This window comes from Lutra lutra, chromosome 17 (genome assembly GCF_902655055.1).
Source record: "Lutra lutra chromosome 17, mLutLut1.2, whole genome shotgun sequence".
Taxonomy (NCBI): domain Eukaryota; kingdom Metazoa; phylum Chordata; class Mammalia; order Carnivora; family Mustelidae; genus Lutra; species Lutra lutra.
In genome coordinates this window covers 57,637,151-57,656,661 of record NC_062294.1, presented here as the reverse complement: position 1 = coordinate 57,656,661, position 19,511 = coordinate 57,637,151, and the positions used below count along the sequence as shown (strand labels likewise).

The 19,511-nt window shown below is 59.8% G+C and overlaps 4 protein-coding genes across 7 annotated transcripts; 3 read left to right on the top strand and 1 right to left on the bottom strand.

The window, feature by feature from the left end:
• Positions 1-602: 602 nt before the first annotated feature.
• ZNF524 (zinc finger protein 524) lies at positions 603-3,568 on the bottom strand. Of its 3 annotated transcripts, none has more exons than XM_047711342.1 (2): positions 3,270-3,568; positions 603-2,649 (listed from the first exon to the last, which is right to left on the bottom strand). In XM_047711342.1, the coding sequence occupies exon 2, from the start codon at positions 1,623-1,625 to the stop codon at positions 834-836; it is 792 nt and encodes a 263-aa protein (XP_047567298.1). In that variant the 5' UTR covers positions 1,626-2,649; positions 3,270-3,568; the 3' UTR covers positions 603-833. The 3 variants fall into 3 exon arrangements, with proteins under 3 accessions (XP_047567298.1, XP_047567299.1, XP_047567297.1); XM_047711343.1 differs by having other exon boundaries at positions 603-2,288; XM_047711341.1 differs by having other exon boundaries at positions 603-1,664; positions 3,270-3,564.
• A 414-nt stretch (positions 3,569-3,982) lies between these two features.
• On the top strand, positions 3,983-9,102 carry FIZ1 (FLT3 interacting zinc finger 1). 2 transcript variants are annotated; one of them, XM_047711338.1, is made up of 3 exons: positions 3,983-4,164; positions 5,551-5,902; positions 6,883-9,102. In XM_047711338.1, the coding sequence occupies exons 1-3, from the start codon at positions 3,998-4,000 to the stop codon at positions 8,083-8,085; spliced, it is 1,722 nt and encodes a 573-aa protein (XP_047567294.1). In that variant the 5' UTR covers positions 3,983-3,997; the 3' UTR covers positions 8,086-9,102. The 2 variants fall into 2 exon arrangements, with proteins under 2 accessions (XP_047567294.1, XP_047567295.1); XM_047711339.1 differs by lacking the exon at positions 3,983-4,164 and adding an exon at positions 4,175-4,988.
• A 5,234-nt stretch (positions 9,103-14,336) lies between these two features.
• On the top strand, positions 14,337-15,776 carry LOC125089245 (uncharacterized). The gene is given in 3 exon segments (XM_047711340.1): positions 14,337-14,809; positions 14,811-14,892; positions 14,895-15,776. Coding segments are annotated over 3 exon segments (999 nt in total). The 5' UTR covers positions 14,337-14,686; the 3' UTR covers positions 15,689-15,776.
• Positions 15,776-19,174, top strand: ZNF579 (zinc finger protein 579). Its single transcript, XM_047711337.1, has 2 exons — positions 15,776-16,018; positions 17,066-19,174. The coding sequence occupies exon 2, from the start codon at positions 17,068-17,070 to the stop codon at positions 18,760-18,762; it is 1,695 nt and encodes a 564-aa protein (XP_047567293.1). The 5' UTR covers positions 15,776-16,018; positions 17,066-17,067; the 3' UTR covers positions 18,763-19,174.
• The last annotated feature ends 337 nt before the right edge of the window (positions 19,175-19,511 follow it).

Sequence of the window (19,511 nt, the reverse complement as noted above, 5' to 3'; positions counted from 1 at the left end):
CCTTGAAACCTCTCCTCTCCTCCTAATAAACCCGACTCATTCCTTCTAAATCGCTCGCACCTTCCGCCTGCCAACCCCTAAAGCAATCCGAGCCCCCCCCCCCCCAGTTCTCCGCACCTTCCCCTAAGCTCCGCCTACCACCCTCACAGACTGCCTTCCCCTCGGTCCCAACCCTGCCTCCTGCTTCCTTAGCCCCGCCCCCTCCTGGCCCCGCCCCTAGCCTTACCAAAGTCGTAGGGTCTGCCCACAGCCCTCAACTCCGTATTTCCTTACAGTGTCAGGACAAAGAGATGGGGCACAGTAGTGGGTGCAGGATTTCCAAGAATCTGGCTGGAATGGGGGATGAGGACCTAAAGTCACGTTTGCACAGAGGGGCAGTGTTTTACTCAGAGCCGACATTTACAGGGAGTCCTTTGAGGTCAGCTGGAGACGAGAGAAGGGACAAAGACTTCCTCCAAGACTGCCCTCAACGCCAAGCGTTGTAACAAGGCACATGACATGGTTTCTCCCAAATTCCATGCACTCCCCGCAGGGTGGCATAGGGAAGGGAAGGCAACTGAAGGAAGGGCCAGCCCTGGTACCGACACTGATTACACACAGAAGCCAGTAGGCAGAGATTTATTTCCAAGGTCCCTGCCCCCAGGGGCCTGTCAGTCCCGGGGAGGGTGGCAGAAGGCAGCAGGACCCAGGAGTTTAGGTCCTCACCCTCGACCCCCTCCCACAACGGGAAGACCACCAGGTTTGAGGGTGTGCCAGCTTTCCTGCCCAGGCTCAGCACCAGCCGAGACCCCAGCTCCACATGTGACCTCGGCAGCGGTAGCCGAGGGTGTGGGTCAAGCCAGCTCTTTCCCCTCCAGCTCCTCCACCTCCTCCTCGGCCCCCGCCGTAGCTGGAATGCCCTCGTCGTCCCACGGCGGTTCAGGCCCTGTGTCCGGGGAACACAGGGGCACCCCCATGGCTTCAGGGTGCTTGCGTTTGGCATGGCGCCGGAGCGTGTTGGCCTCCGTGAAGCGCAGCCGGCAGACAGGGCACTGGTAAGGGCGTTCCCCAGAGTGGACACGGTGGTGGTGGGCCAGCTCGCCTGCCTCGCGGAAGCGGCGAGGGCAGAGAGGGCAGCGGAAGGGCCGGAGGCCGGCATGGATGTTGCAATGCCGCCGCAGGTGGCTGGACCGCTTGAAGGTCTTGCCGCAATCCTTGCACTCATGGGGCTTCAGCTCTGAGTGCGAGATGCTGTGGCGCTCCAGGTCGGAGAGGTAAGGGAAGGCCCGCAGGCACACAGGGCAGAAGTGTGGGGCCTTCTTAGGGCCAGAGCCCCCAGGCAAACCTGCCGCTGACCCCTCAGAGACCGTATAGGGCACACCCTGATCATCGATCAACAGGAGGTCGCTGCCACTGCTGCCGCCCACAGGGGCTGTCACCCCCTGTGCCAGTGGGGGCTCCTGCCCTGACTTGGTGGGGCGGCCCCGCTTGCGAGGGAGGGTGGCCTTGAGTGTCCAATTCGAGGAGGTGGCCCCCCCGGGACACCGGCCTCGGCGTCCCCGGGGAACAGGAGGAGGTAAAGCCAGAGGTTTCTCTTCCTCCCCCGGCAAAGGCGAAGGCAACGGGTCTGGGCTGGGGGTGTCCATTGAGCAGTGGGGGGCTTGGGTCTGGGCACTGGAGCCGGGCTAAGAGGAGAGAGGGGGCAGCCGTCAGTGCAGGGAGGGTCTGGGGCATCCCTTGTCCCCCAACACCTCGCCCATCCCTTGGTCTGTGTCTCTTCACCTGGGCATGGTGGACATTCACCTGGACAATTAGAGCCACACTGGTGGGTAAAAGAGCAAGGCAATTCTGTACCGGTTGGTACAGAGGTCACACAGATGTGCCCTAAGCCTCCCTAACTCTTGTCCTAGAAGTTCAGGGTCAACTTGAGCCAAAAGGAAAAAAAAATCTTCATGGGAGAATAGAATAGAGTCCAACTAAGGGTAGGGGCCAGTATTTCGATCCTCAAAGCAAAGAGCCCACTACATGTGAGCCATGGAGGCCCAGAGATGTTTTGTGCCGCTTCTGATTGGCAGAGTGAGAGGAGTGGGAGTTCAGGACTAGAAGAAGAAAGGGACTGGTCGCAGCTGAAGTTTGGCTCCGAGTCATGGATGAAGAAATGTGCCAGCACTGTTAAGTGTGGGCTCCCAAGTCAGAGTTCTGAGTTCAGTGCCGAGGTCTGCTGCTCAGTCTCTGTGTGCTCTGGGGCAAAGTGCTCATCTCTCTGAGCCTCAGTTAAGCCTTTTGCAAAACAGGACGAATGCTTGCACCTATTCACACAGACATGTCATGAGGATAACACACAGAGTGCTCAGTGCACACCAGTGCCTCGAGATATCCTGGTGAGTGGCTAAGCTTCACTCCAACCCTCTGAATAATGGTACATCACCCCCACTTTGCAACTGGGGAAACGGAGGCACAGGAAAGCCAAGTCAGTTGTCCAAGCCCTCTCTGCCAGTAAGCAGAAGGACCAAGACCCAAACCAGATCTCAAGGACCCCAACGGTCCAGGGAGTGAAAAGTCATGGACCCAAGGAGACAAGGGGACCTCATGGAGTCCCTTACACCTGGGGCAGACTCCAGCTCTGCCGCTAATGAACAAGTGACTTTGCTTCTCTGGGCCAGTTTCCACCTGAGTCAAACAGATACAGCAGTGTTGTTGGTTAGTAATAGTAAGCACTCAATAAACTACCGTCGTCGCCACCACCACCACCAGACCCACCACCTCCGTCATGTCATCGGAGCCTGGGACCACGAGACCCAGCTAGGGTATCCTGAAGGGGAGCGGTAGGAAGGCAGACGCGCCGCTAACAGCCGGGGCTGCAGGTGCCAGCGCACCCCCTTGGACCGGGCACACAGACTGAAGGCCAGAGAGGGGCCCCGCTTTTCCACGATCACAAGGTTCGCTCCGCTGGGAGGGCCTGGACTAGAACCCGGGTCTCTGGAACAGTGCCCTCGCCCCTTGCCCCTCCGCTACCCCTGTGCAGGCGCGGGCCCGCCGGCCCGAGCGCGCGGGGCGGGCCCTGCGGGGGCGGCGGCCAATGAGCGGCGCGCGGGCCGCAGGACGGCGAGGGCCGCCAGGAAGGGGGTCTGCGCGCGCGCGCCCGGGCCGACTCCGCGGGGCGCGAGGTCGGCGCGCGCGCTGCGGCGGGCGCGGAAGCAGGTGTGGGGGCGCGCTCCAGGAGCGCGCGGCCCCGGGCCTCCCCTCCCTCCGCTCCCCTCTCCCCGCCCGGACCCCCGCCTCTCGGGTACCTCATTTGCATGTCGCCTGGGCTCGCGAGTGTGCGCGCGCGGGGGCGACAGGGCCGGCGCGTGGGAAGGGGGCGGGGGCCAGGGGGCCCTGCCCCTCGGCGGCGCGCGCGGGGACGGCCCCGCCCCCTCCCTCCCCCACCCCTCTCTGTCGGGCCCGCGCCCGCGGGAGACAAAGAGGACGCGCTGGGTCCTAAGGACCGGTCATGTACTCGCAGAGAACACGGGCCTGCGCGCCCGTCGCCCTCACTGGCCCCGAGCTGGAAATAACCCCACCAACACATTCCCAACCACACAGAAATGTCTTTCCTCCCACACAGCACCCAGCAGGGTGACCCAATCAAAGACAGGTACCGCAAGGATGAGGAGCGGGAAAATGGCTGCTTGTTCCCGTAATTAACATGGCGCCTGATAGGCTTCAAAGCCCCCCGGAGGGAGGACAAGATGGAACCTGCCCTTTCCTCCGAGCTCTACCACAGTGGCCGAACTTCGATTTTCCTTTTATCCTGACGCAACTCTACCAGGGAGATACGGAGGCTGCGAAAAGGGAATCAAGTCTGCCGTGATTTACGTTAACACTCGTCAGGGCAGGCACGGAAGGGGAAGAGGCCGAGCGGGGAGCTTGTTGCCCTTAGTCTGTATGGCGCCGGGCGTCACCCTAGGCCCCGCCCCCACCCTGCCCTCACCCAACATGGCTCCATCCTAGCTTCTCCAACCTCCAGTGCTAGGGGATGGGACGGGAAACGGGGAAGGGCGGGCGGTGGGGGTGGGGGGAAGCCAAGGGGGCGGGAGAAAGGAGGAGTGTGGGGGAGAAGGGAGCCGAGGCGGAAGTCGAGGGGCCCCCGGGTGGAAGTGACGCTGCCCCCGCTGCCCAAAATGTCGGCGCCCAGAGGGAGGTGTAAGTAATTAAAGAGAAAAGCCGACTGACTTTCCCGGCCTCCTGGGGCCGCCCCAGGGCTCTAGAACCCCGGCTGCGAACGAGCGAGGTGGACTCGCCCGGCTGCGGGTCCCGTCTGACCTGCTCCCGCCCCGGGTGCCCCAGGCCGCACCTTTTAGGGACAGGGGGGAGGGGCACAAAAGGCCGGTACTCGGGGCCTCAGTCCCAGAGCCGACTTGGGGGGGGGGCGGGAAGCCCTGCAGGCGACTTGGTGGGAAGGAGGCGGGGCTTCGCGGTGGCGGGGGCGGAGCAATAGCAGGGAGGAGCTTCCTAGTGGGCGTGGCTTAGAATGGAAATGGGCTGGGCTTGAAGGATGGAAGAGACCTACTTGGGGCTGAGTGGGGAAATGGGGCTCTAGGCGAAGGTGGGCGCAGCTTAGGGTAGAAGGGGAGTAGCTGGTCTAGGAGTAGGCACGGTGAGGTGATGGGATTGAGGTGTGCAGTTTGGCGAGTCTTAGTGGAAATAATAAGTCTTGATAATGTAAGTGCGGTGACTTAGGGGGGGAGGGGCTCCCAGGGGAAGGCTGAGAACAAGGAGTTGAGGGGAGGGTCTTGCAAAGGACTGGGCTTCCTTCCAGGCTAGGTTTCAAGGAAAAACGAGTGAGTGGCGTTTTGGAGGCAGACCTTAGCGGAGAAGAAAGAGATGGTGGGACGTAGGAAGCTCAGATAGCGGTTAGTAGTAATCAGAGCAGCTTGCCTGTAGAGCCCTTGCTGTGTGCCCTGCCTGAGTGAGCGCGCGGTGTGCACTGCCCCAGTTTTGCGTAGTCCTCACCTCCGCTCCCTGAGGTAGGTACTCCCGTTCTCCCGCACTTGCACATGGACAGAGGCAGGAGGTTCCAGGACCGGTTATGGTCGCCCTGAAAGGTTGACTCAAGTGCACTTGGCCCCAAATCTCTGTCCTCTCCTTCCCTAGGAATGTGAATCTTTATCTGAAGATGATCTTCCCTCTTGAGGAAGAGTGGGAGGGCCTTTCAGAGGGGAAGGGTCTTGTCGAGGAATACGAGAGGCTTCGGGAACAGTGTGGGGACTTTGGGAGGAGTAGGTGGGGCGAACAGTGGGCGGGGTTTAGAGAGGAGAGGGGAGTCCATCGGAAAAGAAGGGGAGAGGCTTAAAAACGGCCCAGTAGAGTAGAAGCCACCTGGCGCTGATTAGGAAGATTGCCAGAGGAGCGGGAGAAGGGTTTGTAGGAGAGTGGGAGGGGCTTACAGGATGGTGGGTGTGGCTTGGAGGGAAGTGGGAAGGGTTTCCAGGGGACAGAGGGTGGGTGTGAGTCCAGGGAGCCTGATGGAGAGGGCTCCTGGGACGCTGACTCCACCTGCCTGCCCTCCATGTCTCCTCCCTGCTCCAGAGAGAGCCTCCATTCGCCACTGCCTTCCCACCACGCCATCATGGCTGATACCCCGCTGCCAGTGCCCCCGGTCCCTGCCCCGGCCCCGGCCCCAGCGCCTCCCGCTGCTGCTCCCCGGGTTCCGTTTCACTGCAGTGAGTGTGGCAAGAGCTTCCGCTACCGCTCGGACCTTCGGCGTCACTTCGCCCGGCACACTGCCCTCAAACCCCACGCGTGTCCACGCTGTGGCAAGGGCTTCAAACACAGCTTCAACCTGGCCAACCACCTGCGTTCGCACACCGGCGAGCGGCCCTACCGCTGCTCTGCCTGCCCTAAAGGGTTCCGAGACTCCACCGGTCTGCTGCACCACCAGGTGAGTCCCGCAGGCTGGACCCGGGCTGGCCTCCCCAGGCTGGACACGCCCTTGGAGCCACAGGGCTCCACGCTGGGCAGCAAAGAGCACTGTGATCTCTGATTTAGCCTCACAGTTCTCCAGGAAGGCACCGCCAGTCTAAAGGACTCGTCGCTCAAACTCTGTCTCTGTGACTCCCAAAGGCCAATGTCTGTAAAGGCACAGTCTTGCACCGTACACGGGCCAGATTTCAAGTGCCCAAGAGCCATAAGTCGCTGGTGGCTGCCACATTGGTCAGTGGCAGATAGAAAACATTCCCATCATTGCAGAAAGTTCTTTTGGACAGTGTTTGCTCTAGAGGTTTGGAGAGCAAACCTTGAAAAGCCACCTCCCACCCTAGGGGATTATAAAAGCTCTTCTCCACCTTTTCCCAACATCCACTGCCAGAGAGGACATCAGAAAGTTTGTCAGCCATAATTCTAATTTCTAGGAATTGGGTCGTTCTTTAGTGATGATTTTACCCTATCGTCCCAAGAACCCTGTGAGGTGGTAGTCTTATTGTGCCCATCTTACAGAGGAGCAAAGCAGAGTCCCAGAGATGATGTTTACTTGTCCACTTGTCACTGAGCGTGAAAGGCAGAGCTGGCATTCGAACCCAGGTTTGTTAGTGCTAAGAGCCCTAGTATTTGGCCACTCTCCCAGGGAGTCCCAATCACCTAGGTGGGCTTTTTGGAAATGAGTAAGCGTTAGTCCAGAAGACCAGGAGGGAGAGAGAATCTTCCACCTTAAGGAACAGCATGTGCAAACGTCCTGAAGAATGAAAGGAGCTAAAGAATGCCAGCATGACCCAAATTAGAGAAGACAAGTGAGAGGGTCGGAGCCAGATGGGGCTTTGCAGACACGGCAGGAGCTTCCGCGGAGTCCTTCCAGGAATGTAGGGACGGCAGGCTAGACCGTCAGCCCTGATCCCTGATGCTGTGCTCTCCCTCCCGCCCTCCCAGGTCGTCCACACTGGCGAGAAGCCCTACTGCTGCCTCGTCTGTGAGCTCCGCTTCTCCTCGCGCTCCAGCCTGGGCCGCCACCTCAAGCGCCAGCACCGCGGGGTGCTCCCGTCCCCGCTGCAACCTGGCCCAGGCCTCCCGGCCCTGAGCGCGCCCTGCTCCGTCTGCTGCAATGTGGGGCCCTGCTCAGTGTGCGGGGGCGCGGGGGCCGGCGGTGGCGAGGGCCCAGAGGGGGCAGGTGCGGGCCCGGGCAGCTGGGGGCTGGCAGAGGCCGCCGCCGCGGCCGCCGCCGCCTCGCTGCCCCCCTTCGCGTGTGGAGCCTGCGCGCGGCGCTTTGACCATGGCCGCGAGCTGGCGGCCCACTGGGCGGCGCACACCGACGTGAAGCCCTTCAAGTGCCCGCGCTGCGAGCGCGACTTCAACGCCCCCGCGCTGCTGGAGCGGCACAAGCTGACGCACGACCTGCAGGGCCCGGGCGCGCCCCCCGTGCAGGCCTGGGCCCCGGGGGCGAGCGCGGGGCCCGAGCCGGCGGGCGACGTCCGCGGCGCAGCGGAGGCGGGCGATGCCCAGGCGGCCTGGGACGGCGGGCTGCTCCTGGGCCGCGCGGGGGGCGGCGTGCCCGAGCTCGCGGGGCTGCTCCCGGAAGGCGGCGGGGAGGCTCCTGCCCCAGCGGCCGCGGCCGAGGCGTCGGAAGACACCCTGTACCAGTGCGACTGCGGGACCTTCTTCGCGTCGGCCGCAGCGCTGGCCAGCCACCTGGAGGCCCACTCGGGCCCCGCCACGTACGGCTGCGGCCACTGCGGGGCCCTGTACGCGGCGCTGGCGGCCCTGGAGGAGCACCGGCGGGTGAGCCACGGCGAGGGCGGCGGAGCGGAGGCGGCGCCCGCGGCCTCGGAGGGGGAGCCCGCGTCCGGCGAGGCCGCGTCCGGCTCCGGCCGGGGCAAGAAGATCTTCGGCTGCTCCGAGTGCGAGAAGCTGTTCCGCTCGCCGCGCGACCTGGAGCGCCACGTGCTGGTGCACACGGGCGAGAAGCCGTTCCCGTGCCTCGAGTGCGGCAAGTTCTTCCGCCACGAGTGCTACCTCAAGCGCCACCGGCTGCTGCACGGCACCGAGAGGCCCTTCCCCTGCCACATCTGCGGCAAGGGCTTCATCACGCTCAGCAACCTCTCGCGGCACCTGAAGCTGCACCGCGGCATGGACTGACTCCGCAGGCCGCCCTGCCGCCCCGTCTTGGGGGCCGCACTGGGCCCGGGGCCAGATCCCCGGCCCCGCCGTCAGGGGACCCCGGCTGGAGATAAGGGGCCGCCAGACACTTGCACGGGCCCCTGAGCTGGGGGCAGCAAACAAACCGGGGAGACTCCTCAGCTGCGAGGTCCGGGACCTAGGAAGAGACTCCTGAGCACCCCGAAATCAAAAGGCCTCCCCGAGTGCTGGGGACGTAGCAATGAGATGTGGGTGTCTGCAAGTACTTCTCATCTTGAGGACCCTAGTGATAAGAGATGGGCGTCCTTCCCCCAAGGAAGACTGCCCCTCTCCCCAAGAGCCATCATTCCCAACGACCTTGATCTGGAGAATGTGGGGGAACCGTGTCCCTGAATTTCCCTGGATCCCCCCAAATGCTACCCACCAGTCACTGGTGCCCTCCAAAAATGGATAGAGCCGAAATCTGCCTTCCCCCCACCCACCCACCCCATTTCATTCCTTATGCTGAAAGAGGACCAGGGTAGATGTCCCTGCCCTGAAAACCCCTCCCCCAATTAGGTCTCCCTCCCCCAGGGCAGAATGGATCCACCCTAATGATCTTCCCCATCCCAAACACTAGAATAGGCTGGTTTGAAATCCCTCCTGCCCAGTAGAATGAACTGAGTCAGATACACACCCCTGTCCACTGGAATGGGCTGGTCTAGACTGTGGCCTGTACCCCACCCTCCGTAGGCCAATATGGCAGACACTCCTCCCTCCCTCTAGAGTGCCGGCCAGTCCCCATCATTCCCTATCTGAACTCATCCGAGTGGGAAGTGGTGGACTCTGGGGCTTTCCTCCCGCTCTGCTGTAGCACCTGTCTTTCCATCTCTGTTGGTTTGTCTATCTCTGTGTTCCTCTCAACCCCAAGGGGAAGGGGGGCTTGGCTAGGGGGTTCCCCCCTGTGAGCCTCGACCTTGCCCCTCATCCCACTCCCTAATGTCTCCAGGGCCCCAATAAACCTCGTCCTGTCAGTCACTGCCGTCTCATTTTCTGATCCTTGGCTCCAGAGAGGTGGGGGCTTTTCTCCCTGACTTAGGATGAGCTCCCTAAAGAGAAGCAGATCTTTCCTCCCTCCTGACAAATGTTGAGTCCCTTAGATACTGCACGACCATTAAAATCAGAAATGGCTTAAGTTTCATCTCAGTGGAACTCTGTCCCTTAAACACGAGATCCACCTCCAGTGGACTGAATGTGCCCTTTAGAACCAGACATGCCCTTTAGACACCGTCAATCCCATCAGACAGGCCCCCTAAAAGCCAAAGTGTCTCCTTAAAGAAAAGTTCTACCCCTAAGGAGAGACCCTAAATCTTAGACCCTGCCTCCAGGTGACCAAATGTCTACGTTAGACACTGTATGCACCCCGGAGGGTAGGATTCACCTGTCTGGGCGGAGTCAACCATTCCTCTTCTTCTAGGCACTAGATTACGTTCCTGTCCCGAGTGCTGCTCTGTGTCAGGCATTGTAATCCTCTCTGGGGATCCAGCAGTGGAGAAAAGAACTCATGGGAGAAAAGAACTTATGTTTTAGTGTTTGGGTGGTGGGGTGGAGAAATGTAAAGAAACAGAAGTAATTTCAGGTGGTTCTGAGCATGCTGAAGGAGGGGAGGAAAGGTGTTAAGAAAGCGAGTGACCCCGTGAGCATGCCATTTCAGTTCAGGTGTCCCGTGGACATCTCTCCAGAAGCGGCATCTGATCTGAAACCCGAGGGGTGCTGAGAGACCAGAGAGCAGATGGGCCCCGATGGGGGGAGAGGTGAAGGGAGGGGGAGGGGTCAGGTCCCAGAACCCCGTGGGGCAAGAGAGGCATTTGACTGTGCTCTCCAGGCAATCGAACACCAAGATTTTAATGTTGGAGGATTTGGCCACACCTGCACTTTACAGAGTTCCCTCTGGCTGCTGAGTCCAGAAGGAACTAGAGGCAGCAGGAGAGACGCGTAGGAGCCTGGACCAGAGTGGTGGGGAGATACAGGTGGATTCGAGATGAATTCCGAAGGTGGAATGTGTGTGTGTGTGTGTGTGTGTGTGTGTGTGTGTGTGTGTAATTGAAAGAGCTCAGGAGGGACTGGTTAGGTGGTAGCAGTTTGTGTTAAGACCAGAAAAGGGGGGGGGGGGGGCGCCTGGGTGGCTCAGTGGGTTAAGCCGCTGCTTTCGGCTCAGGTCATGATCTCAGGGTTCTGGGATTGAGCCCCACATCAGGCTCTCTGCTCAGCAAGGAGCCTGCTTCCTCCTCCCTCTCTGCCTGCTTGTGATCTCTGTCTGTCAAATAAATAAAAACAAAATCTTAAAAAAAAAAAAAAAGACCAGAAAAGGGGAAGAACAAGTTTTGGTGGGAGCTTAGGGGGATCAAGAATTCCATTTTGAGCTTCTTAAATTTAAGATGCCTGGGAGATTGGCAAGCATTAATTTGGCTGAAGGTGTGCGTGTCCTGTGATACGCGATCCCACTGCTAGGCACGAACCCTAGAGAAACTCCTTCACCTGTACTAGGAGACACACTTAAACATTCCCAGCAGCAATCTGTACAGCCTCAAACTCTGAACAACTGATGTGTCATTGCTGTTGTCCAAATGTTTGTGTTCCCATCGAAATTTCTATGTTGAAATCCTAACCCCCAGTGTGACGGTGTTTGGAGATGGAGCTTTGGGGAGGTGCTTAATTAAGTCTTAGTGCCTGGGACCAGCGCCTCCTCTGAAAGACTCCAGGGAGACCCCTAGCTCTTCTCACCCTGTGAGGACACAGCAAGAAGCACCGGCCGTAAACCCAGAAGAGCGCCTCCCCCAGAAGACAAGCATGCGGGTGCCTTGATCTTGGACTTCCGGCCTCCAGAGAACCGTGAGCGATAAATTTCTGTTGTTCATAAGCTGCCAGTCCGTGGTGTTTTGTTAGAGCAGCCGGAACAGACTAAGATATCCGTCAACAAAAAACAGATAAATAAATGGTGGCATATTATGCTGTGGGTTACTATACAGCGCGAAATAAAGGGGTGTAGATACACGCAGTCCCATGAATGAAAGTTACAAAGAAGCCCAACGCCCAAAGCCCAACACATTGTCCGCTTATAAGCAAAACTAAACTATAATAGTGTTTAGGATGTATTGTGGCTAGTGTGCTACCTAGAAAAGCAAGAAAACCTTCTAGAGGTTGGATAGGTTAAGCTCGGAATGGGACTTGCCAAGCCTTCTGTGACTGGGGCAGCTAACATCCCGTTTCTTAATCTGGCGATCTCTTGATAATTATTTATTAGCTGTGCGTCTGTCTCGTGCCCTTCTAGCCTATGCGCCTTCTATTTCACAAGAAAAGAATTTAGAGGAGGGAGACATATATTTGGGGGGAGAGAAAACAAGAAGACATGTTTGCCTGGAGATGCACGGTTGCCCATCTGAAGGCTCCAGGTCAGCTCCTGGGGACGCTCAACCTTAGAGAAAACTTCCTCTCCGCTCTCCCACCCAGAAACCAGGAAACAGACTCGTCCCCTGGGCAAAAACCAAAAAAACTGTCTTGGAGCAACAAGACCCGCCCCCTTCGATTCAGGCCCCGCCCCAGGGGCATGAACCACCCACTTCCAGACCTGCTCTGCCGGAGCACCGACGGTCTGGAAGCGAGCCAGGGTTGTCATGGAGATGGCCGCAGGCTAGGGATTAATGAATAGAGACCTCGGGAGGCTGAGGTTCCGCCCACCTCACCTCCAAGCCAATCTTTTCTCTTCTGGGACAAAAGCGACAGGGACTCACCCATCTCCCACCGGCCTCCCAAGGGCCCCGCGCAGGGCTGGACCTCAGACCTGACTCATCTCACTGTGGCCCCATTTTATAGATGTGCTCATGGAGGCTCCGAAGGGGTGGGAAGGATTTCACTCTGGGGGCGATCTCAGCCTCTCCGGGGCGCCAATTACTGGGCTGAAGCTGACGACTCTCGCGTGTCTGCTGGAGGAGCTGACTCTCGCCGCTGACCTGTCCAGCCAGCCACCCGCACGCTCAGCTGAGCTCCGCATGGCCCCACCTCCTCAGCCTTCTCCCTTCAGGGCAGTCACCTTCTCCTGAAGCCCCAGCCTCACCCCTCCTCACTCCTCATCCACTTTTCTGAGCGCGGCTGGTTGCTGACAGGTGAGCCTTTAAGCAAACCTGCGAAGCCGACCCCTGCGCTCAGGAACTTATATTCCAGGGGAGGGGAGGTAGGCAATCGATGGGCAATCCACGAGGAGCCTCCGGCTTGTTCGCGACAAGTACAGTTGGAAAATTAAGGCAGAGTGAGGACTATAGGGAGACGGGAGGCTGTTTTAGCTGGGGGCGGGGGGCAGGAGAGCTGTCTCTGAGGACGTCTGGAAGAAAGTGAGGGGAGTAGGGTAGAAGGGACACTTGATGGAAATCTAGGGGGAAGGGCAGGTTCAAAGGCCCTGAGTCCACCAAGAGCAGAGAGCGGGTGGTGTGGCTGGAACGGAGTGAAGCAGAAGAGAGGTAGTCACCAGTGCAGGGAGGCTCCAGGGGCCAGACCCATCGAGCCTTACAGGCAGGGGTTGAGGAACACGGGAGGAAGGGCTGGGAAGCCACCGGAGGTTCACAGGATGCGATTTCTGCGTGCGGGAGCCTGGCCGCGGTAGGGGCGCGGGGGGCAGGAGAGCCAATGAGGAGGCAGTAGCAGGGGGACTGGCACCCAGGAGTGCAATCCGGAGCCAATCAGCGCTAGGTCCCGCCCTCTGCTCGGGCCCAGGGCCCCGGCCCCCGAGGAGTCCTGCACTGCCCAGGCACCCTGTCTCACCTGGGCCCGTTCCCCGCCTCCTCCCTGCTCTCAGCCTAGGTCTCCCCTGCATCCGGCCCAGCCTCCACGCGGGTCCCACAGGAATTTCTCTAAAACACTAATCGGATCATGTGACTCCCCAGCTTAAAACCTTTTCAATGGCTTCTCAGTGCACCAGGAACGCGTCCAGCATTCCGCCTGGACTAAGAGGCCGGCACAGCGGCTTGTGCGGCTCCCGGCCTCTCTCCACGACACTCCCGCCTTTGATGGCCCAATCCAAGGCCTGGAGTCTCCCCCAAGACAAGATCTCCCTCCCCATCCCCCAATATGCTCTTCCCTCTGCTTGAAATTTTATTTCCCACCATTCCATTCCTGAATTTTCCTTATTTCCTTCCTGCCTGCCTTCCTTCCTTCCTTCTTTCCTTCCTTTTTTTGGAAAAAAAATGTTAAGCTTTTAAAATACAGATAATGAAATAACAACCCCCCAACCCCACCCGGTATACACTCAGAAGAACTGAAAACAATCGTCCAAACAAACACTTACACACGAACGTTCCTAACAGCACTATTCACAATAGCTGAGAGGTAGCAAGAAGCCATATATCCACGGACAAGTGAATGGGCACAATGTAGTGTACCCACACAGTGGAATATTACTCAACCAGCAAAAGGAATGACGTCAGGATCCATGCCACAACACAGATGATTCTGGAAAACACGCTAAATGAAAGAAGCTGGTCATAAGAGGTTACCTATTATATGACTCAGCTGACATGAAATGTTTGTCGTAGGCAAAGCTGATTATTGGTTGTCAGGAGCTGGAAGGAGAAGGACATGGGGAGTGACAGCTTAACAGACCTAGATTTCTGTTGGGGAAGATGACAAAGTTCTGAAACTAGACAGTGGGATGGTCACATGACATTGAGAATGTACTTAATGGCACTATTATTGTACTGCCTACCAGCTTTCAAACATCAGAGGTTTACTTACCTCACTCTCCGAGGCCCCTTTAGGATCTGATCGCTTCTCCCTGCTACAAGGTAACTCTTACCATGAATTTGATGCTTATTGTTTCCATGGGTATTTTTAGACTTTCACTCCAAATAAATATCCTTTGAAAATTAGTACTATTGGGGCGCCTGGGTGGCTCAGTGGGTTAAAGCCCACATCGGGCTCTCTGCTCAGTGGGGAGCCTGCTTTCCCCCTTCTCTCTCTCTGCCTGCCTCTCTGCCTACTTGTGATCTCTGTCTGTCAAATGAATAATAAAAAAAAAAAGTCATGCTCTTTGCCTGTCGTTTCTCCCATCTCTTTGTGAAATGCAAAGGCTCACTGAGACGCACCAGCTTCGACATGTTTTAGTTCCCCACTTTGCTGCTGTTTAAACTGAGAATAGCGTGACCCACTCCATAAAAGGAGAGACAAACGCGTTAGTATTTGTAAAGCGCTTACAAGACTAAGTTACTGCTTATTTTCATTTTATTTATTTTTATTACCCTTTCCCCCCATTTGATTTCTTGTCCCTTTACTTTCTGGAGTATGGAACACGTTCACATGGCTTCAAATTTAAGAAGTACAAAAGGTAGAGTGCCGTAAGTTTCGGTTCTGGGAGTTAGACAATGTTGCTAGTTTCCTTTCTCTTCTTCCGGACACAGCCCACTGATAAGCACAGACATTTAGAACAGGTTCCAGGCTGTTTTCTACCTTCCTTTCCGTCCCCCCATTCCCTTCATGTTATCACTTGGAGCGCTTCCATATTTTTTTACACAGCAAGTTTCATCTTTTTTTTTTTTTTTGGACACATAGCATTCCACCAAGTAGATCAATCACGATGCCACTCGAATTCCCTCCGGATGTGAATTTAGCTCATCTCCAGTCTTTTGCAGTGGTGTGCAATCGTCTGGTGCTGATTCACCTGGTACCGATGTCATGTTGCATGTTTCTGAGCAGATCTATCTATCTGGCAGTCACGTTCCTGGAATTGTTCAGGTGTTAAGGCTGTTCCAAATTTCACTAGCCCGGCCGTGTTCAGAGAGGTCCGTTTCCCACGCTCTGGCCAACAGTGCTCAGCATGTACTTTACCTTAAACAGCGACAGGCTGCAGGCCTATCTTTGCAACAAGCCCTCAGCTGCTCGGTTTCGGGCATTTGAGATGTGTCGAGCACGTCTCTCTCTTTTCCCTTGGCTCATCCTTCTCATCCCCAACCCTTGGCTTTCATCCTGCAGGTTTCAGATGAAACACTGTTTCCTCCTGGAAGACCTTGAGGATTGCTCTCACCCCAGGGGGAGGTCAGCTCAGTGCCTTCTCTGTTCTCTGTCTTCCCACCCAATCCTCTTTCCTGCCTTAGAGCACATTTTCCAGGAAGGCGGTCGGATCTGTGACTGCCTCCTCCCTCTGAAGGTGAGCTTCCTGCAGACAGGGTCCGATAGCCTCGTCAGTCTGCCGCTGCAGCTCCAGCACCAAGGACAGAGCCAGCCCACAGTAGGTGCTCAGGAAATACCTGCAGCTTGGGACCCAGGGAGCTATGCCGGGAAACACAGGCAGAAGGACTCAGGAGCACAGTGGGTGCTCAGTACATGTGGGTCTCTTAGGAGCGAATGCGTATCTGCTGGGCTTGTTGTAGAGGGGGCCACTGAGGCTAGGAGAAGCGACAGTCCCTTGCTCAGGCCGCCGAGTGAAGGCTGGACAGGGGTTCCAGTCCAGAGCGCCCCTACTTTGCCTGAGGCCTCTGCCACTGCCTCATTCATGACTCCTTCCCCTGGCACCCCCCTCGCCCAACACAGTGCCTGGCACAGACAGGACCTGATAAAAGTGTATTTGTTGAAGGAATGAATGAATATGTGTGTCTGCTGGGGTGGGGAGGGGAGCTGCGTCCAGCCTCCCAGGCCCGCAGCCCCCTCCCCGTGCAGAACCCAGGAATCCAAGCCGACCGCCCTCCCCGCCCCCTGGGTCCCCTCGTCCTCCCGCTTCCGGCCTTCCAGCCGGTCTTTCCTCTTTTGGGCTCGGTCGAGAGGCCGGGTTTCCGGGGGGAAGGCTTAGGCAGTGACACCGAGCCCAGCCTCCTCCACCCCCCACCACGCTCGGGCCCTCCCTCCCTCCCCGCCACCACCGTCCGCGTTTGGCCGGCCTCGGGGAAGGAAGAAAGGAGCGAAGGAGGCGGAGGTAAGACCCAGGCGCCCAGCGATCAGGGCCGAGCCCCAAGCTCTGGGCTCGGAAATCTGTGAGGCCTCGACCGTCGGCCCTAATTCTGCTGGTCACGCCTGCGAGGAACAGCAGGCTGGGCCCAGTGGGGAGCTCGGCCCCCCGTGGGGACCTAGCGCTCCGGACTCCAGCAGCCTGGGTGGGGGGCAGGCGTCCAGCAGCCGGGCCCTCAGCCCCCTCCTCCGTGGAGACTTCGGGCAGCTGAGCCCCCAGCCCCCCCCTCCCCCTTGTCTTAGGAGCCCAGCCCCCTCCCCCAATCCTCTCTGCCCCTGGGACCTAGGAATCCTTACTCCACACCTACAGGAGTGGATCCCAGTCACCTCCCAAACCTGGGGTCCCAAACCCCAGCTCCCACCTCTCTCAGTTCCTGGAGTCCAGGGCCCCAGCCTCCCCCTGCCCAGGAGTCTGAGCCCTCCTACCCCCAGCCTCTCCCAGACCCTGGTCTGGGCACCCACACGCATTTCCATTTCCGGGGCTTCCCAATGTCGAATTCCACACTGGGGCACCACTGGCTGGTTCCCAGCCCCTCCCATAATTCTCCAGCGGGGTCCCTGGAGAAAAAGCAGTTGGCTGACTGTCTCCTTGTCTCCTCTTCTGTCTGTATCTCTGGCTTGTCCCCCCTCTCTGTCTGTCTGTCTGTCCCTACCTCTGTCCTGCTGTGGTTCTTCTGATCTCTGGTGTTTGCACCATCTCTCCCGAAATCTCTTTGTTTTCTCTCCATCTCTGTCTCTGCTGGGAGTCCCCATCTCTCTCTCCTGCTGTCTCCCACCATCCTGCCTTTACGGCTTCTCCTGCTGTCTGTCTGTCTGTCTGTCTGTCCCTGGGGTCTCTGCCTTTGCTCTGTCTTGCTGGCTCTCTCTGTTGCCTGGTTAATCATCTGACCATCATGGACTCTCCATCTCTATCTGTATCTGCCTCTCGGCCTCACTCCACACATCTCCCTTTATCTGACCCACTCCACACCCCCACCCACCCCAATGTCTCCTTGTCTCCCCTTTCTCCTCACAGGCATGGATCCGCAGCCCCCTCCACCCGCCCAGGGCAGCCCACCTCACCGTGGCCGTGGCCGGGGCCGTGGCCGGGGCCGTGGTAGAGGCCGGGGCCGTGGCAGGGGGGGCGCTGGAGCCCCTCGGGCGCCCCTGCCCTGCCCGACATGTGGCCGCCTCTTCCGCTTCCCCTACTACCTCTCCCGGCACCGGCTGAGCCACTCAGGCCTCCGACCCCACGCCTGCCCCCTGTGCCCCAAGGCCTTCCGTCGGCCCGCCCACCTCTCCCGCCACCTGCGTGGCCACGGGCCCCAACCCCCGCTGCGCTGCGCCGCCTGCCCCCGCACCTTCCCGGAGCCAGCGCAGCTCCGGCGCCACCTGGCCCAGGAGCACGCAGGCGGCGAGGTCGAGCTGGCCATCGAGAGGGCGGCCAAGGAGGCTGCGGAGTCGAGCTGGGGCTCCCAGGACGCCGGTGGGGAGCAGCCCACCACGGCCGCAGCGGGGGCCGCGGAGGAGGAGGCTGCGTGGCCCGAGACGTGGCCGGCAGGGGAGCCGGCCACGCTGGCTGCCCCCACGAGCGCCGAACCCCGGGAGTCGGAGGAGGAGGAGGCCGAGGCCGGGGCGGCGGAGCTGAGGGCCGAGTTGGCACTGGCGGCCGGGCGGCAGGAGGAGAAGCAGGTCCTGCTCCAGGCCGACTGGACGCTGCTGTGCCTCCGCTGTCGCGAAGCCTTCGCCACCAAGGGCGAGCTCAAAGCGCACCCGTGTCTGCGCCCCGAGGGTGAACAGGAGGGTGAAGGGGGCCCCCCTCCCCGGCCCAAGCGCCACCAGTGCTCCATCTGCCTCAAGGCCTTCGCCAGGCCCTGGTCGCTGTCCCGCCACCGGCTGGTCCACTCCACCGACCGCCCTTTCGTGTGCCCAGACTGCGGCCTGGCCTTCCGCCTCGCCTCCTACCTCCGCCAGCACCGCCGTGTGCACGGCGCGCTCAGCCTCCTGGCCCCGCTGCCCCCGGCGGGCAAGAAGGACGACAAGGCTCCGGGTGGACGGAACTCAGGGAAGGGGCCCGAGGGGGGCGAAGGGGCAGAGTGCGGGAGTGCCGCGGAGGGGGGAGAAGGCGGGCAGAACGGAGGGGACGCCGCCCCGGCCCGGCCCCCTGCGGGGGAGCCCCGCTTCTGGTGTCCCGAGTGCGGCAAAGGCTTCCGGCGCCGCGCGCACCTGCGGCAGCACGGGGTGACCCACTCAGGGGCGCGCCCCTTCCAGTGCGTGCGCTGCCAGAGGGAGTTCAAGCGGCTGGCCGACCTGGCCCGCCACGCGCAGGTGCACGCGGGAGGCCCGGCCCCGCACCCGTGCCCGCGCTGCCCGCGCCGCTTCTCACGCGCCTACAGCCTCCTGCGTCACCAGCGCTGCCACCGGGCCGAGCTGGAGAGGGCGGCCGCGTTGCAGGCGCTCCAGGCCCAGGCCCCGCCGTCGCCCCCGCCGCCCCCGCCGCCTCCACCAGCTGGGCAGGAGGAGGAAGGGCTCCCGCTGCCCATTGCACACATCAAGGAAGAGCCACCCTCCCCGGGGACCCCACCCCAGTCGCCGCTGCCACCGCCGCCTGCTCCCCCTGTCTTCCTCAGCGCCTCCTGTTTTGACAGCCAAGACCACTCAGCCTTTGAGATGGAGGAAGAAGAAATTGACAGCAAGGCCCACCTTCGGGGCTTGGGAGGCTTGGCCTCCTGACCTTCACCACCACTCCTGGCCCCTCCATTTGGATCCCGGTTTGCAATATGGAGGAAGGAAGTCGAAGTAGAGGCGCCTCCTGTCTACCCACCCTTCCCCTTCCAGCCCTCAACACTAAGGGGGGGGGCCTGGACCGCCCCTCCCTCCCATCGCCCACCCCCGGGGGACCCCCACGCTGGCTAGGAACTGCTTGCCCCAACAGGCCTCAGAAGGCAGGACGAGTTGGAAAAGGAGGCAGAGAATATTGGCCAGAGAGATGCAGACTTGGGGGGGACCCCCTGCCTGGCTGTCTCCCATTACACACACTGGACACTGTCACCTCTTTGGAACTGCCAGACCCTGGGGGTCCCCAGTGAGCAAAGGTCCATCCCTGTCCTTTTGTCTGTCTGTGAATAAATGTGAGTTCGTGAAACAGGAGAGAGTGAGGCTGTCTGTGGGGGCTGCCAGAGGGGGTCTAGGGTGAGCCGGGATCCATCCCAACAGGCCCTGAGCTTGTGTTCCGGGCAGGAAGTGTCCAGATTCCCACATCAGGGGACGGGAGGCAGGTGCTCGGCTCACAAGAAACTCAAGAGAAGAATCGGGAGTGTGACAGCGCTGGTTACCGCCCGTCCCGGCATCTTTGGGGAGCCCCGTGGCCCCCTGTGCGATCCCCGCGTGCATGCTTTCAGCAGACATTTACCAGGCACAGCGCTGGGTCCTGGGGATGCTGGAGAGGAGACAGCCACGGCCCCCGCAGGAGCCGGAATTCT